A 15,357-nucleotide genomic window follows, 5' to 3' on the forward strand; every position below is an offset into this window, starting at 1 on the left:
GTTCGAAACGCGACATCCTGCTATCATAGCTCCAGAGCGCCACTTAACGGACTTGATAATTGAACATTGTCATACCAACGAATCGAAGCACATGGGTGAAAGCCATACACTGAACAATATTAACCAAAAATACTGGATAGTTAATGCCAAAGTTGCGGTTAAAAACGTACTTGCAAGATGCCTGCCTTGCCGACGAAGGACCGCAAAACCTAGACAACAGCTCATGGCAGAACTGCCAGAAGCAAGGTTACAAATGTCACAGCCACCATTCTCACAGACTGGCGTTGACTTTTTTGGGCCGCTAAATGTCCGAAACAGACGAAGTGACATTAAGAGATACGGCTGCCTTTTTACATGTCTCACAACTAGAGCCATTCACTTGGAGGTGGCACCAGACCTGACAACCGGCGCATTCATAAATGCCTTGCGGCGCTTCATAGCTCGCAGAGGCCCCATCAAGAAAATCTTCTCTGACAATGGAACCAACTTTGTGGGTTGTGAAAGAATCTTGAAGCAAGCCATTGATGAGTGGAATCAGAACCAGATCCACCAGAGCCTTCGACAACAAGGAATAGAATAATCATTCAACCCCCCAACAGCCAGCCATATGGGTGGAGCCTGGGAGAGAATGATTCGCACAGTACGTCAAATTCTTATGAACATCTTACCAAAACAACCACTCGATGATGACACATTGCACACGTTACTTCTTGAAGTGGAAGACATCGTCAATTCAAGACCACTCACCGATGTGAAGCTGGAAGTTGATGGCGACTTACCTCTTACACCTAACCACTTGTTGAAGTTGAATTCTTCAGCGAATTTAACGCCAATGTTAAGCTGCGACAGAGATGGCTACCGACCACGTGATCGATACCGCCATGTGCTGTTTCTGGCAGACACCTTTTGGAAGCAGTGGGTTAAGGAATACCCACGATCTGTGATGTCAAGAGCAAAGTGGCTTCACAGAAAGGAGAATATCCAAAGAGGAGATATCGTCCTTTTGATTGATGACTCTGCTCCCAGACAACGATGGCCACTAGGCAGAGTAATTGAAACATTTCCTGATCGTCACGGCGTTGTTCGTTCCGTAGAAGTGAAGACTGCAACCGGATCTCTGAAGAGACCAATATCCAAACTTTGTGTAATTGTCCAAAGGGAAGAAGATGATCCAGATGAAGATGAGACACCAATAGACACCGTTGAGATTTTGCTGGAAGATCAGAGCGATGAGGAAGAGTCAAAGGACTGAACTGTTACATGACAATAGACTGTTGAAAAACTTTTATTCATGAAAAGAATGACCCAATTTGGCCCTTCTTTGGCCCGGGAGTGTTAGATTTTCAACAGGTCCTTGAAAGGCCTGCCTTTCGTTTTACCGGATTACTCCCGTTAATTTGTGTATTCGCCACCTAGCGTCGTTTCCCCTTCATTGTTATGTTATCGCTCTTTGCAAATGGCAACACTCACCACGAGATTGTCTATGGAACTTTCGAGACGTTTTCGTTTTTGGTGCTAGTTCGCCAGCTAGCCGAACTTGTTAGTTACTGTAGCTTGTGACTGAAAGTTGAATGATGTTAAATTGTTGATGCTTTGTTAGCTGCTTCTCTGTTATGTATTTCTACATTACTTAAGTTTGACAACTGCTATGGTAATACTTATTTACGTGTAGGTTGAATTCCATATTTGCAGCTTGCTATCTCTCAAAGTTCAACTTACTGGTGAGCGTACTTGTGATGTAATAATGTTTTGTATAACTGAATGTTGACTGTCCACCGTAAACAAACGTAACGTATCTCTGGTGTGCGTAAATTGTTGTTAGGCTAATGCTTCAAACTTAAATATTGCAGAGTCAATCACTATAGAATCCTTCGCGTGCAAGTGCATCATTTGGCATTACTGATCCGGTCATACTACCGTGCGTCATTGGCCAACCTGTGGAACTTGTGTACCGTACAGTGGATTGAGAACTGTTTGTCAACAAATTTGGTACGTTTATCAGTTCGACTGTTGTGCTTGCTGAATTGTGACTAGTATCTTATGTTGTGCTATTTCTTGACAGAAAAACCGTATAAACTTCATTGCTGCGAAGCAGTCATTGGAAACCGAGTGATTTCTTCAAGTTGGCTTGCTTTAACAGTTGCTCAGTCCTGCCGGGTGGATTAGGAAAATCGTGACGTCGCCGGCGCAATTAACTACTGCACCTGTTGTGTTCGCGTCGCACACAACAGATGTGTTGAGCTAGATTCTGTGTGAGTGGCGTTTGTTAACAGGAAGCTTGACTTAGGCTATGTTCTGTGAGAACGTTAGGTTTTGAATTTGCAGCATTGAAATGCATTTTGCAATAATGATAAATTTCGGTCAAATGTTAAAATATAAATTTGTTAGTTAAAAACATGGTAGGCTACATGTTACAAGCACAATAAATAGCAAAGTCAGCGATGGAATAGCAAAGTTGTGATGAAAATCGAAAGGTTGCTGGAGAAGTTATCCCCTGCTGTGATACACTACAGGGCATCGTGCTCTTGAAAAAACATTACATCTTTCCAAATTTGGCCTAGGCTGTCCCCATTTGTGGTGGCCTAATGGTAAAAACAGAACATCAACATCCCTGATCAACATGTAGGCTGCTTGGTGGAAAAATGTACAAATTCAACATACAACAATGAACTATAAGAACGAACCATTTTAACAAAGAAGTCTCTATTACACAAAAAGGCAAAGTGCAGCTGTTATTTCTGCAGCACATGGCGGGCCGGATGAAATCAGATCGCGGGCCGGTTCTGGCCCGCGGGCCGTAGTTTGGTGACCCCTGCTCTAGATCACAGATTAATTTTTCTGATGTCATGTGTGCGCTGATCTTGATTAATTTAATTTCTTATTGTGAAACGTATTAGTTTCGGTTGACCATAAATGGCTTGAAGCAGTGGCGGCTCGTGTAATGGTGCTGTGGCGCTGCAGCTCCACCAATTTTTGGGCTCATTCTGCCCGTAAAACACGTCGTGATTTATCATTATTTTTGTTAAATTTGTTAAGTTTGCAGACCTTTCCAACTTTTTCGCTTTGTTGTCTGGAAGCGCCTTCTCAGAGAGGGAAACTACCTTGTTGTCACATGACTTCCACTCAAGCTTGACCGCTATGATTTCGCACTGCAGGCGCTGTGATTTTCACAGCGCCTGAGTACGAGCGTCATAAAAGCAAACAAACCAAGTCAAAGTCACGTGACAATGACGTAGTTTATCAGTCTGGCAATGCTAACGTTCGTCGTTTTGGCGCTGTCTTGAACAGCGCGCCTAGGGTTGCCATATTGGCGATTTTATCGCCAAATTCAAAAAAATTGCCCATTTTCAAAGGTGTTTGTCTACATATTTGGGGTTTGGTTATTTGGTTCTTTTTTAACTATTTCTTAGAATCGATTTAGTTGAATTAATTGTGTTTGCCGATTCCCCAACCTACATTAACTTACTTGCAGAACAATACATTGCAAAAGCGTTTAGCAACGCTTTCTGTCACAATAATGGCTGCAGCCAATCCACCAATTCAATTTATTTTTCCTTGTCTTAATACAAAAGAAACGATATAGTGGAAATAAAACACAGCAACGAAACCAACAAAAGGAAAAAAGTTCAAACCGCAAAAGTTTTATCTTAACTTTTCATTACAATTTAGAGCTGAAGATGCGCACAGAATGCCCCAAATTAAGTGTCATTTATCAAAAATTTCTGGGGGAGGTCCCCCAGACCCCCCGCCGTTATACTCGCCTTCGGCGAAGACGCGGCCGGGCTGCGCCCGTCCACAGCACCACCACTTTCACACCTCACCAGCCGCCACTGGCTTGAAGCAAGCACCAACTTATACCTACAATAAGACGTCATCGGAATAACTTCCGGGCCTTTGACGTAGGCAACACTTAGTTAATGACAGCAGCCTGGTTAATCACAAATCTTAAAAGTCAGTTGGTTCAAATGATGACGCTGCTGTTCGAAATTGTTTAGTTTGAGTGAAATAACACGAAACAGAACATAGTTGAAAGGCCAAGATTTAACGTAAATTAATTTGAAGATACATGTTTCAAACATTTTTGAAGACATGTTTCCCGAATAAGTTGAGAATTTTAGGGAAATCATTTTTCTGAATAGCACCACTTAAAAGAGCAAAGTAACAGCACGCTATTTATATCTTAGTCATGCTTTTCCATGCGGCTAAATACTCAACTGTGACTATAGTATGTACCGTATATTGAAAGGTACGGCTGGTAACCTGGTTTGCACATTTTGCAAACTGTAGCTGACAGTTTGACTACTCTCCAATAATGCTCTTTTTGACTTTTTCTACGATCATGTAAATCTGGAGCGTGCAACTGTATTTGTCTGTGGACCAAATACATTTAACTGGATGAAACGACAGTCTAAGGGGTGGCCAACCTTTTTGAATCAAGACCTATTTTTCAATTAATCAACTTCCTGAGATCTAGCAAATCAGAGTCAACATAGTCAAGCCCCGCAGATCGTTCAACGATAAACCATCAACATGAGCAATAGCCATAACTGACCTTAGTTTGAATCAAACAAACTAGTTAGGTAGGCTACAGCAATTTTAGACAATTTGACATGTCACCTGCCTCTCTTTTGCAGAGCTAAAATCAGTAATACAGAATATTAATACAGGAAAGCTTGTTGTGCACATGCAGTTCAAACGAATAAAAACATGTTAACAGTCCAGATTTATCAAAAACTACCAGTGAAATCATCAACGCCACAGCAGTGTAGCCTACTGCGCATGTGCTGTTAAATAAAACGTACTTTCTCGCAAATCTAAAGTGGCTTTGCAGAAGTAGAAAGAAAAAAATATACCAGATATAAAAAGGTACGGTAGCCTACTGTAGATCTTTGAGTTTGAAAAAAATGAAAATCACTTTTTGCTTCAGTGAGAGAACTGGCACTGGGCCAAGAATGCCAGCTTCTCATAGTCGGAAGTGTAGGAGCTGGTTGCAAGGCGTAAGCAGGCTGCGAGGGTCATCAGTTATTGTTTATCTGTACTTAGACTTGATGATATTCATGTGCGAGAAAGCAGACTTGCACAAATAAGTTGATCCAAAAAAGCCCTTAAGTTCAAAGCACATCTTCTGAGATTGGGATACTTCCCATCCATATGTAGCTTCCAAAACACGACATGCTCTCCAAGTTGAGAGGATGTTGATCTGGCTTTCATCTCAATGTCATTTTGTAAACTCATAATCTTATCGTTATGAGCAAGCTTTTCAAGTCGAAAAGGTCAATGTATTCCTCACTTTATACCCTTTGTTGATTTTATATAAGGTTTCATCAAACCGAATTTTTTGCTAATGGATATTTAACGTTCCATTTCATCATCATCGCCCTGCCTGAATAAGGCGTCGACAATCGTGAATTTCCCCAACGATCAATCGTCCACAACAGTGGTTTTCAAGCTAGAGGTCGCGAGACATCTGATAACCCAATGTATCGAAATCAATTATTTTTTTCCTAGAAAAGATTAAAAATTATGTTTTTTCCCTACTGACCATTTCTCGACCTGGAGTTACTCTGTTTTACTTTCAGACGTTGCAAAGGCATTCAATATTTTACCTAGTTTTTGTTTGGTTTGGTTTTGAATCTTTATCTTCGGACTGACAAAGCATTGATAGGTTATTCCTGGTAGTTTCTGATACTTGTAGAGGCTCTTGACGCAGGGCCGGTTACTGAGATTGAGAGTGAAGTTTTGCGATTGTTGTTGCCGGGGAATTATTCCATTCACTAGGTGCCGCTGAACGGAGAGCTGTCCTGAATGTGCGTTGCTCAAGTGCACACCCCGAGAATCGAACCAGCGCCGCGTGATCTTGAGCCGGGCGCGTAACCACTGAGCTTACGGGACTTGTTCGTTGCTTTGTGCAGACTAACGTTAACCAGTAACCATGCCATGGTAAAAAAACGAAGTTATTTGGAATCCTATGTCAAGCGGTAGCCACATTAACAAGTCGAAATTCTGCCACTGCAAATGACTACAATGCAACCGCCAACCAATCAGAACATGTTATAAGAGGCTACCGTCCAATTGTGATCCTTCTAGCACTCATCCAGAGAGTTGAAGCTTGTTTTGAACTTTATTTGGTAATTACAGAAGAAAAAGAGCAATAGCAGTGGTGGAAATCGAACCCGCGTCAATGAAATGACTACTTCCTAGCCCTAAGCCAACCAGCTGACAAAAAATCTATCACTTAATTTGCTTTCTATCATCTTCTTTTTGCCATTTTATACGTCACTTAAACTGTAGCTTATGATTGATTGGCGGTTTCATTCTAGTCAAGTTTGGTGGCAGAATTTCGACTTGTTAAAGTGGCTACCATGTCAAGCAACGCTTATTTATTTATTTATTTGTCAGCAACGCTTCCAATGGCATTGGAAAATTTCAGTGAGTAGGCTATTTTGTTTGAAAGTTCTTTGAACAACAGTTTCACACATTAAGCTTGTTGAAGAGATGTGACACAAACCATCTCATTGAATCTGGTTTCAATAAATTCATAAAAGATGGCATTAAATTCAAGCGGTGATAATGCGAAAATGGAGCTTATGGTCGTTATATTTTCTCGTTTAATCTGGCCATGCTCGATAGGAAAGGGAAATAATAATCGGAGGAAATGTTGTAAAAGTCGAAATAACATCACTAAAAGACGTTTTTGGTATCAAAAGTTAACACAAGAACAGAAAAACGAGACATAACTGGATGTTGGTAGGCTACGGTATGAATCAAATTTGATTAAATTTTGCATTAAATCTGCTTTTGTTGAATATTTTATGAGGGTCGCGAGTCTACGTTGATTACCCTGAAGGGATAACAGTGCAAAAAAAGTTGAAAACCCCTGGTCCACAACAATCGTTCTTATTAAATTTATGAAATTTTGTTTTGTCCATGTTAAAAGATTCTTACAATTTCCAAACGTAGACGCCCCGTGCCTTTGACCAAGAAGTCGCTCCATCATTGCCGACTGCTCAATTCCGCGTTTGCCGTAGACGTGCCCGATGAATGTCATTTGTCTTTTTATAACTGTTTTATTGAGCATGCCAGGGGTACACCCAGAGCGTCTCCACACTTCTTCGTTAGCGACTTTATCAATCCAGTTAACTTCAATCATTCTCTGTGTGAACCAAAATTTCAGAACTGTTAATCTTGATTTCTATCTGCGGGCTTCACAGCAATAAAAGAACTGACCAAATGTACATCTGTAAATTTATTATTTTAGTGTTCAGAGAGATTGAGTTAGATTTCAGTAATCATTCATGCATATATTTAGTTGCAGAGATAACGTTGGAAAAAATGGTCAAAAATGTGCTTCAGGTCGACAATTAGTACCGTATAAGTATCACTAGTCTTATCAAAACAACAAAAGGTGTCACATTCACACAAGGCAGAGCAACCGATCAAACCATACTAAAGTAATATTTGTGGCCAGTTAATATGAGAATGTCATTCTCATTGCCACAGAAAACGTTGATGGTCATTTATAATTTTTGCAGAAGCAAAATAGTTTGGTAGTGTGAATACAATGAAGTCTAAAAACTATAAAAGTAATCACGCTTTGGACATTTTGTCAATGTTGAACAATGACAGAATCAAAATGAAAAACTATTGTGATGTCACTTTAACTGCTGGATCTAATAACTTTGCTGGACACAAATGTATCCTTGGAGTGTTCTCAACATTTTTCTCAAAAATGTTTTCCATGGAAATGAAGGAAAAGTATGAAAGAAAAGGAAATGTCCAAGGAGTGACTGAAGAAACACTTGAAGCTGTTTTAAACTTCATTTACACTTGTGACATCACAATCACAAGTGAGAATGTGTACAACTTAATAGAAGCAGCTAATTACATGGAGATTCCCCACTTGAAGGAATTCTGTGTGGAATTTTTACTTGAGGAAGTTGATGTAACAAACTGTCTACATATTCGATCATTCTCGAAGTTGTATAATCTTGACAGACTTGTAAAAAAAGCAAATTTTGTGATTGCAAACAACTTTGAAAGTTTTATTAAGGAGAAAAAGTTCAACAAATTGAAAATTGAAGACATGAAAACAGTTTTTCAAATGGAAAATAAACATGTGACATCTGAGGAAATTGTTTTCCATGGAATGATTGAATGGATCAAATATGACGTCGATGCACGTAAGCAACACTTGGCTGAGCTTTTCAGTTTATTAAAACTTGAAAATTTATCTGGAGATTTCTTACAGAATGTTGTCAGTCAAGAAGAATTGATCATGAATTGTCATGAATGTCTTAAAATGTGTTTTGAAATGACGGTTTCCCGAATTCGATTTCAACGAAGCAATCAAGCTATTCTTGTGCAAGAAAATGTAGAAAACCACTTCATTGCATTCACTGGAAAGCAAATATTGAAATGTAACCTAATAAACAAAGAAATAATCAAACTATCAAACCCATTGTTTGATCATAGTTGGGGATCTATTGCAAGTCACAAGAGGAAAGTTTACGTCATAAGTGGAAAGAACAACAATGCAGTGGAAATATTAGACTTGGACGACCAGGCGTCAGGTTGGAAGGCATTAGCTTCTACAAATGTAACGAGAGAAGGTGGTGCTTCTGTTGTTTTGGAAGGTCGTATTTACAATTGTGGTGGACAGGTGTCAGTTGGTTTACCCTCTGGACAATGCTACAACATTGACGAAAACAGATGGAACAGCATTGATGACATGAATGAAGAGCGTTGCATTTTTGCCTTGGTTTCTACCAGTGGAGGAATATATGCAATTGGTGGTTTCAACAATAGTTACCTAAACTCAGTTGAACATCATGATCCTCGACAAGGTGGTTGGAATATTGTCCCTTCAATGAAAGTTGCAAGATTTGGTCTAGCAGGTGTTCTTGTCAATGATCAAATATATGCAATAGGAGGTTCAAAGAATAGAAAACTAAAATCAGTCGAACGGTTTGATCCACGGAACCAATCTTGGTGCAATGTTGCAGAGATGAATTATGTAAGATCCAATCATGGAGCTTGTGTTTTAAATGGGAAAATATACGTTGCTGGAGGAGGATCGGATACTGTGGAGGTTTATGATCCAGAGAGAAATATTTGGAAAGTTAAGGCAACCATACCAGAATTGAAACACCTTAAGTATTTAGTTGACATTTGATTAAATTCTTATGGCTCATTTTGTGTTCAATTCTAATGTGTCGAAGGATTTAGTTTGTCAAAACATCAAGTGATATGTCGTGTTTGTGACATCATCGATTTTTCTCCTTGATCTGCTTAATTGGTCTGTCTGCACTGTCTAATCACTGCACTGTTTACTACTGATCTGCTTAAAATCCAAATTATAAAATTCTGTTCAGTATAGTAGTGTGATTGTAAATATTTTTATGTGCCTTCGTTGACGTCTGATTGTGATACGTGTAAGCTATGCAGGTTTTTAGATTGCCCTTTAAAAATACTCGTTTTAAAATAGAACATTTGTTTTTGTTTCTTACTAAAACTTGCAAACATTGCCAGTTATGACGTATTTGCTCAAATAGAAATGGGCGTAAAACAATCCGATTGGCCTATGGAGATGGGCGTGGCATTTAAATACGTCATATCTTGTGTAGATGAGATGGGCAAACCTAACGCAACTGATTGTTCAAGTGAAGTTGTTTGATCGATTTGAATTGAGACCTATTTTTGCCCGTGCTATATGTATACTTGAGACTGTAAACCATTTAGCCCAAAGGTTTACAACGGGATTAAATTTACACTGAGGAGTTTTATTTGGCAAGAAAGAAACTTAAAAACTCTTTTTAAATTGTATTTTATTAAATAATTGTGTTTGTTGCCGTAAATCTTGAAGTTTGACTTTCAAATTGACTAAAACAGTTAATCTTTGCTATTTTATTAAAGTTAATAAAAATTAAACTATATTCCTTCAAAATTTAGTTCAATATAAAGTAGAATAGACCTTTTTCAAGCTTAACGCTTCTGAAGTTACGAAGATGTTGGATATTCAATTTAGAGTGTTTCATATTTTCACCATTTTTGATTTTCAAAAAGCCGGGAGTCTGATGTAGTGAGGTTTCGGTAAAAATTTAATACCCAAAAGTTTAGCTTATTATAACGTTATAAAGATGTGAGGCACGCCCCCTGAAGTTCTAAATCTCATAGTTTCATGTATTTTAAAAACTGTTTATGATAGAGGGAGAAAATTAGTGTGAAAACGCAGAAGATACGGTTTCCTATTTACCACTTCAACGAGTCGAAAATCTTAAATTTTGAATAATTTTTGGCGTAGCCTACACTATTTTCAAATATGTTGAGAATTTTTCTATTGCAAAGTCATACTATTCTAGAACGTGACGTAATGATGGATATTTGATGGGAAGCAACAACGTCAGCAACAATAGAGATATGGTAAATAGGGGGCATCGCCCCATAATTGCAGTCCCACTTCAAGATGAAGAACAACCTTGCATTTCTGTCCTAAAATCGTGTGTGTCAAAAGATGCAGATTCATTTCTGATGGCCACTAAATTGAAGAAGTGGGATGCAACACTGAAGCGCTGAATAGATTTATCAGACGAAAACACTAAAGAAGAAATAATTGACACAGATGAAGTATTCAAGTCTACGGCAAAGCCACTAAGATGTGGGGCACGGCCCTTGAATTGCTAAATACCCAAATGTTTAAGTACCGTATTAAACTAATTATAGTAAAGTAACAAAGTTGGTATCAAAATGCGCAGAAGAGATGGTTTTCTATGACCGCTTCTGATTGTCAAAAAATCTGTCAATTGTAGAGAAAAGTTCTTAAAAAAACTAGCTTTTGACTAATTGCAGGTATGATTTTTAACCAAATCGTGTTTTTCAGCAATTTTCTGAGGTGGAATCACATTTTGGCATTTATTTGTTTAAACTTTAGTGTTTTTGGTTGGCATTTTATGCCAAGCTAATTTGGGATTCGCTTTTTTTTCAGACACACTGAAATAATTATCATTTTTCAGCCCTGCTTTTAAAAATGTTGCAACTTTGCAATTTGTTCAACGTATGGATATTAATTATCATACAATAGATTGAGTTTCGCTTTTAGCAGCATGATTGTTGCTTAGGCTTTACAATGTAGAATTGTAGATAGACCTGATATTTAGCATTTATTTGTTTATTGTCGTTCAGATTAATCGTGAGATTTTTGATGTGATTATAAAATTTTATTATTTAAGACTTTACTACGGGACGAGTAACTCAGTTTTTCCTCCCGGCATCAGCAAGGTTGCCGATGGTTTGACTTAACTTGGCAATGGCAATCAACTAAGCAGAAGCAAAGTGAAGATCTGACCCAGTGGCTTCGAGAGGGGGGGGGAAGTCGGGCCATTTTTCCCCCTAGCAAAACATTGTAAAGAAAAAACGAGTAGTTTTTTGTTTTTGCACTTTTGAGGGGGGCCCATTTTTAGTACTAAAGTAAAAATGTACCAACTAAATAATCAACAAATTCTTAAATGAAGTGCGTAGTTCCAAGTATTTTGCAATCATTGTAAATGTCACTCTCGATGCTTCTCATCAAGAACAAATCATTTTCGTGCTAAGGTAGGCGATGTTAAACAGCTTCAAGACATAAAATCTGAAGCTGAAATGATTTCTGTATCACTCAACGGTTTTGATTGTATTAATAGTTTCAACTTGAAAACTGGCGCAGTTTTAGCTAAGCGGGAACTATTTTTGCTTGACAACTGAACCTTAACTTCAAAATCTGCGATAGCCAGGCATAGGATGTTGTATCCAACATAAGTTATCTGAGAAAGCTAAAGGTATCAGTCCAAGCATGATTAAAAAAAGTAAATCCTGTATATTTTTTGTTTATGGATCATCATCAGCATGGGCGCCGATCCCTATAGGACAGCGGGGACATGTCCCCACCATCTTTTTACATGTCCCAACCATCTTTTTTCATTATTTTTATAACGTAAAAGGGAAAATATTAACCGAATGTCACAATTTTATTAGTCAGACGTTTAAAATCTATTGAAAGGAGGGGACAACATTTTTGTTTTATGGGAGGAAACCCCGACCGAGTAAACCCCATAGCTGTCAAGCTGAAATAAAAAAAATCTCAACCTCTGGCTAAATATGTGCATTGTGGGGCACATATTTACTAATATAATTGTATCAAAAGCTGTTGTAGCTTCGCCGTTTATTCGAGATGCTCCAAGCTCCACACAAGAACTTGGAAAGCTAGGCCTATATAGGCTAAAAGGATTCTGGGAAATTCAAGCATATGTACCTGAATCTTTATTCCAAAGGGTCTTTCCCTCAGGCTGCATCAAAACTGAAACCAATTTGTCCAACCAGATTGCTCACACGTGCAGCTGCTGTAAAAGCAGTGCTTGATGATTCTAACGTCAGTATAATAATAAGTCAGTATTGGAAGCCTTGAAGCAGCCGTGAGTCAATTTGATTCAAATGTAGCAACAACTGCAATTTGGCTTTTGAAACCTTTTTCTCGTGGGTCAAGTGTGCTTAGGTTATTAGCGGCATTGTCTGTCATTCAGTGTATGGAACGTTTTAACAAAGCCTTGCAGGGTTGCACGGTGACTGTGGCTGGTATGCTTGAAGGTGCTGAACTTTGTATAGTAGGCTACTGCTCCGCCATTTACGCAATGAAGAAGAATTTCATCGTGTCTTTGTAAATGATGAGAGGCTAATGGAAGATTGCAACCCTGAGTCATTGAAACTGTCACGTCCCAAAAAGATCCCAAATCGTCTTCAGCATGGACATGGCTGACCTCCTCAACTTTCAAACACCACAGACGAAATATCGGTCAGAGTATTTTGCAGTCATTGACAGCGCCCAGCAAAATCTTACTGACTATTTCAAGACGACCGTTTTAGAGCACTACAAAATTCTACAAGAATCACTCTTTTATAGTGGAAAGCTACAATCGCATGTGGTAGACGATTATCCTGAGTTCTCTGACACAGAATCCCTTGCACCAGAACTAAGTTATGCTTCTTTCAAAAGCGGTACAATGGAAAGTAGGTGGAAGATTTTTGAATGATAGGCTATTCAAGAAGGTGCCATCCGCTGTTCGGCAAATGTTTCCGAAAGTGGAACTTTTTGTGCGACTTTTGCTCATTTCACCAGCCAGCTCGTGTTCAGATGAATGGTCATTTTCAACTTTGCGACGTGTCAAAACTTGGTTACGATCTACCATGACACATGAACGACCAAATCATGCAATGGCACAACAAGGTTTTGAATCCGATCAACCTTCATGACCTCTCCAAGGACTTCGTTTTTAATTTGCCGGAGACTCGTTGCCGAGTGTTGAGACGTCTGCTGTCCAATGCTGACTCTGACAATTAAAATACACATCGCATCAGACTTGTACCTACTAGTACCTATTAGTTTGTTTGTCAGAACAGACCCCCGATCTTTCTAGCTCGCTTTGCTCGTCGCCCCTTCCTACCTTTCCTAGTAGATGTCCCCACCAATTTTAGAAAGCGATCGGCGCCCATGATCATCAGTGATTATCTCCGCCTGCAGCAGATTGCACATCAACATGAGTTATTTGCTTCCAAGAGTGGCGATTTTGGTCCAGCTCGCCCAGTGTCGCCAAGTTGAGTCCGGTCCATGATTGGATGTTGTCTTGCCATCGTTTTGGTTGTCTGCCACGTTTTCTTTTTCCTTCTACTTTGCCATCTGTGCAAGCTTTGCTGATTCTGAATTGTGATCTTTTAGTGTGGCCGAACAGTTTTAAAACTTTTGATTTTATTAACTTATTGCTATAATTGGATGTAATTTTGTCATAGTTAAAAGATCTTCTGTTTTCGTGTGGTCAAGTAGCCTTTTGTTGGTCATGCTTCTCATGATGTGATTTTGGAAGGTAGTGAGTTTTTTCTTGGAGTTTTTTGTTTTTGGATGTTGTTGCTTAAATCTAGTTGGAATTCATAATGTTGCCTACAGACAGCGTTGTTCAAATGTCTTACCATTTTAGGAGTAATTGATTATCTCTTATCTGTAAGCTTGTGGCATCTTTAAAGTTATAGCCCAGTCAGAGGAAAAATTCTGAAAAATCTGAACAAAGATGTCCTATCATCTTGCAAAGAAAATTGACTTCGAGAATGTAATCAAGGCGTGGTGCAGTCAAACCCAATGCTTTAGGCTACTGTACATTACCCTTTTGCAATTGGAGCTCTAAATGCATCAAGTAGCCTACAACTAGCAGTTTAAATTTGTGACTGCTTTGCATTATGTGGATTACGGTCCTAAACAAGATTCACTGATGAATTTAATGAAATAAAAGGAAGATGTAATCTAAGTAAGAGCAAGCCGAAAAGAGTAGGCTACTACTCGCAAGCTAAAGTTGCAGTGGCAATTATAAATTTAAAAGAAAATGATTTTCTTTTCCTGAGGACAGAACGCTTTTATAACTCCACTTAACTAGCTGAATCATTCGAAGGAAATGTATTCTACCGTAGGCTACACTGAAAAGGATTCGATAGTTATTGGAATTGACAAATGTATCAACAAACTCAAACATATCGTCGATGAGTTTGAAGTTCCATGAAAATTTCATCGTATGTCTGTTGTGCAGTTGCTGGCATGTGGGACAAGTTTAAACCATTGTAGGCTACAACAATGACATTTTTCAAGACATTTTGGATGAGTTGGTACTTTTGACAGAATGCCACACAGCAAACTTCAGCTGCAAACCAGAACGAACCACCCCATAATCTCTACACAAGGAATCGTTGATTGCAACTTTCGAAATGTTTTTCCAAATAGTTTTGTTATGATTTTTTTTGTGTTCCGGTAGCTACCTCCAGCGGTTGTGCTTTGAGAACGTGGTTTTAGCAAGTACTAAAATTTGTAAAGAATCGTTTGCGCTCCAGTATAGGCCTATGACTAAAAACCGATTGAAAAGCCTTATAACTATACAAGTATACAAGTTGTGCATCAATTCAGACGTCGCAAAATTTTATCATTTGATGCTGTGATCCGTAACTTTGCATTGCAAAAAGTCCAGAAAGGGTTGAATTATATCAGGGATGTCCAAAGTCCGGCCCGCGGGCCAACTCCGGCTCACGAGACGTTTTTATATGGCCCGTGCCTGTTGTTGTACAAGTACAATGTGTTATTTTTGGCCTGCAGACACACAAAAATCATATCAATTCTACTTGCAGTTTTCAGAAAAATTATTGTGGCTTTTGGCCCGCGAACACGTATTATCAAATCTGTCTCGCGTGGGAAAAAGTTTGGACACTCCTGAATTAAATGCTTGGTTGAACTATTTTTGTTGACTGTCGGTCTATTGTGTGTTTACAAAGCTTTCTAGACAAAATAGTTTGTGTCAA

The 15,357-nt window shown here is 38.8% G+C and overlaps 2 protein-coding genes across 2 annotated transcripts; both read left to right on the forward strand.

Annotated features, from left to right (window-relative positions):
- Positions 1-607: 607 nt before the first annotated feature.
- LOC145766539 (uncharacterized) lies at positions 608-1,252 on the forward strand. Its single transcript, XM_082578263.1, has one exon. The coding sequence runs from the start codon at positions 608-610 to the stop codon at positions 1,250-1,252; it is 645 nt and encodes a 214-aa protein (XP_082434389.1).
- A 6,362-nt stretch (positions 1,253-7,614) lies between these two features.
- On the forward strand, positions 7,615-9,922 carry LOC145767412 (kelch-like protein 12). The gene has a single exon (XM_082579229.1). The coding sequence runs from the start codon at positions 7,634-7,636 to the stop codon at positions 9,170-9,172; it is 1,539 nt and encodes a 512-aa protein (XP_082435355.1). The 5' UTR covers positions 7,615-7,633; the 3' UTR covers positions 9,173-9,922.
- Positions 9,923-15,357: the final 5,435 nt, after the last annotated feature.

The sequence above is a fragment of the Aplidium turbinatum genome, chromosome 3 (assembly GCF_918807975.1).
Source record: "Aplidium turbinatum chromosome 3, kaAplTurb1.1, whole genome shotgun sequence".
NCBI lineage: Eukaryota > Metazoa > Chordata > Ascidiacea > Aplousobranchia > Polyclinidae > Aplidium > Aplidium turbinatum.

Coding starts and splice junctions, on each gene's coding strand:
- LOC145766539 (XM_082578263.1), top strand. CDS start 608: ATGGGTGGAGCCTGGGAGAGAATGATTCGCACAGTACGTCAAATTCTT.
- LOC145767412 (XM_082579229.1), top strand. CDS start 7,634: ATGAAAAACTATTGTGATGTCACTTTAACTGCTGGATCTAATAACTTT.